The sequence below is a fragment of the Arachis ipaensis genome, chromosome B10 (genome assembly GCF_000816755.2).
Source record: "Arachis ipaensis cultivar K30076 chromosome B10, Araip1.1, whole genome shotgun sequence".
Lineage (NCBI taxonomy): Eukaryota > Viridiplantae > Streptophyta > Magnoliopsida > Fabales > Fabaceae > Arachis > Arachis ipaensis.
In genome coordinates, this window is record NC_029794.2 from 111,550,011 (window position 1) to 111,553,591 (window position 3,581).

At 33.9% G+C, this 3,581-nt stretch overlaps 1 protein-coding gene across 1 annotated transcript in view; it reads right to left on the reverse strand.

The window, feature by feature from the left end:
- The window catches only part of LOC107620905 (glutamate receptor 2.7-like), a 5,918-nt gene extending 4,839 nt beyond the window's left edge, over positions 1–1,079 (reverse strand). The window contains exon 1 of the mRNA XM_016322996.2: positions 628–1,079. Coding sequence (XP_016178482.1) covers positions 628–922 — 295 coding nt within the window. The 5' untranslated portion in view covers positions 923–1,079. The remainder of the gene's footprint in view (positions 1–627) is intronic.

Consider the following 3,581-nt stretch of genomic DNA (forward strand, 5'->3'; position numbering starts at 1 on the left):
CCTCATTTTTATACATTTTATACTAAACATAATATAAAGATTTAATTTAATCTTTATTTTTTAGTTTCATTTTCCCTTTTTTAGCGTACAATGGTAATATTGAATCACACCTCTGATGATCTATATATGCGAATAGAAATAAAACCATAATAATGATAAGTAAAAATATGCAGGCATAATGCGGTTATTTTTTTTAGAAATGAAAAAAAATAATGTGTAATCTAGTATTATGGTTAATTAGTGTGTGTTTTTTTATATAAATTTAAAATTTTTATTTTATTTTAAATAACAAATTAGACACTCAAATTTTAAAAATTAAAAAGTCAAATTTCTATAGGACACAAGAATTTGTAGTGAGATAATTTTTTTCTTTTACTTTTAAACTTTAAAATTTTTTCAACACTAAAATGCAAATATTTTTTTAAAGAAAAAAATTGAAAACAAGATTTATGGCATTCACACAAAAAAAAAATACAATAACTCTTTGCATATTATTAAAGAACACCACCAAAGTCTCAATAATAAAAATAAAAAGCGTCATAATGCAGGGAGAAATTAAATTAAACATTGAAAAGCAAAGCTAATTACTAAGAGGGGATAAATATTAAATAGATAGAGGGAACGAACCTTGAGCAGCAGCAGTAACAATGTCCCTTTGGGAGTCCCTAAGGATAAGTTGGAGCCTAGTTTTGTAATGAGGATGAGAATCATAGAAATCATTGACACACATTCTGATACTGTTTGAACCCATCTTTCCTACGATTCCCCCACCTAAATCAAGCACCACTCCCACTTTCACTACTCTTGTTTGGAATAGTGTTGTTGCCTCTCTGTTTCTTTGACCCATCACTGTTGCTACCACACCAAAGAACCACCAGAAGAGACTTAGAACCAAGGTTGTAGGACGCTGATTCTTCACCATTTTTCTTGAAATTAATAATTACTGACCAAAATTCATTATATATATATGTTGATGGGGGAACCCAGCTAGCTAGTAGCTACCTACCTAAATTATTATTAGGACTATAGGGTACTATTTGTTAAGTCGTCGCCAGTCTTTGAAAAATACTTTTAAAATATATTTAATATCTATTTTACAGAAATTATTTTTAGTATGGACAACATTTGTGTATTATGCACTCATATTCCATCGTGGTGTATTATGTCACAATGTAGAGCTGTAATATTGTTTGAGCCATCAAGCAAGTTACAAGTTGTTTTAATGCGAATCAGCTTTTGGAAGGAAGAGAGACGCGCGACGAGTCCGATCAACATGCATGTATTACTTTCGGTAGAAGTAGCTTTTTCAGCAAAGCAGAATGCGTGGCAAGCTACCGTCAACATGGAGGCTGCATATTGTAGCAAGTGGCTCAGAAATTCTTTCGCTTTTTTAAGAAATCTGCACAATTTTTCAGAGATTTCCTTCTATTTTTATCAACACGGTTGTTAAAAATAAGTTTGATGGTTAGAATTCAAGAATGAATAGAAACCACAGTTTAAATAAAGTGTCTATATTTAGTTTTAATTTAAACTATTTGTTTATTAGGATGTATTAAATTTAAATGTCAAAGAAAGATATAAATACATATGTAATAATTATTTTAAAATAACAACACACAAATACATTCAATACATTCCTCTTCATTTTATACTCTTCGTAAGTGTGTGTGCCTTGTTCTTTTATTTTCCAACAAAGTAGTATCAGAGCCACTTATAAAATGTTTTCGTCAAAAGGAACTACTTTATCTTTTCAATACCCACAATTATCTAAGCTCAACTACGACAATTGGGCAGCCCGAATGAAAGCAATTCTCGGTGCTCAAGGAGTGTGGGAGATGGTTGAGAAAGGGTATGTAGAACCAGAGAACGTGGACAAGCTCACAGAAGCTCAGAAGGAAGAATTAGAAAATAAAAGAAAGAAAGATTAATGTGCACTTACTATCATTCATCAAGGCTTGGATGATGATATGTTTGAGAAGATTGCTGATATAACCAATGCAAAGAAAGTTTGGGATACTCTTCAAAATTCCGTCATAGGAGTTGAAAAGGTGAAGAAAGCCCGTCTTCAAACTCTAAAGGCTGAGTTTGAGTCTCTAATGATGAAGGAGACTGAATCCATTTCGGATTATTTCACCAAAGTTTTGACGGTAGTGCACCAAATGAAAAGGCTTGGAGAAAAATTAGAAGATGTTCGTGTTGTTGAGAAAATCTTTCGTTCTCTCAACTCAAAATTTTACCATGTGGTGGTAGCCATTGAGGAGTCCAAAGATTTGAATACGATGTTCGTTGATCAGTTGAATGGTTCCTTACGGGCCCATGCAGAAAGAATAGATAAAGACGTGTGGAGCATGTCTTGCAGGCAAAACTTTCGTGGAATGGTAGAGGAGAAACCAACGAAAGTGGAAGACAAGGACGAGGTCGAGGCCATGGATGAGGACGAGGACGTGGTTACGGAAGAGGAAGAGATGAGAAAAATTATTCTCAAGAGAAAAGAAATCAAAATTTTGTTCGAGGTCGTGGAAGAGGAAGAACAATTGACAAAAGACACATTGAATGCTATTCATGTGGAAAGAATGGACATTATTCTTGGGAGTGTCAGACATCCAAAGAAGAAGAAGATAAACTTGTTGTGCATAGTGAAGATATTGAAGAATCAACATTATTCCTTATGCTCAAGGAAGATCAAAATTTTGAAGATAGTACATGGTATCTTGACAATGGAGCTAGCAACCATATGACAGGTGATAGGAATAAATTTGTAGCACTCGACACCAACGTAAAAGGACACGTGCATTTTAGTGATGAATCAAAAGTAGAGATCGATGGCAAAGGGACGATTCTATTCGAACTGAAGAATGGAAGTCATAAGGTTCTTTCCAATGTTTATTACATCCCAAAGATAAAGAATAATATCTTGAGTATTGGACAACTTATGGAGAATGGTTGCAAGATAGTCATGGAAGATCGCTATCTTTGGCTTAGAGATAAAAATGGAAATCTTATTGCTAAGATTTCTATGACAAGAAATCGTATGTTCTTGTTAAACATGAGAAGCGGTGGAGCTATATGTTTGAAGTCATGTATTGAAGATCCACCATGGATTTGGCATATGAGATATGGACATTTAAATTTTGGTGGGTTTAAAGAATTAGGAACAAAGAAGATGGTAAAAGGAATTCCAATAATTGATCATCCTCATCAGTTATGTGAAGCTTGCTTACTTGAAAAACATTCAAGAAAGAGCTTTCCAAAGCAGTCCAAATCAAGAGCTACCAAGCCACTTCAGCTTATCCATGCAGATGTTTGTGAACCTATCAAGCCTTTGTCACTTGGTAAGAGCGCTTATTTTTTGCTTTTCATTGATGATTATTCAAGAAAAACATGGGTTTATTTCTTGAAGCAAAATAGCGAAGCATTTGAAGCATTCAAGAAGTTTAAAGCCCTCGTTGAAAAAGAAGGTGGCTATGAGATAAAAGCTCTCAGAACTGACAGAGGTGGAGAATTCACTTCAAATGAATTTAAGATGTTTTGTGAAAATCATAGTATTCGATGTCCCCTAACTGTTCCTAGATCGCCTCAAC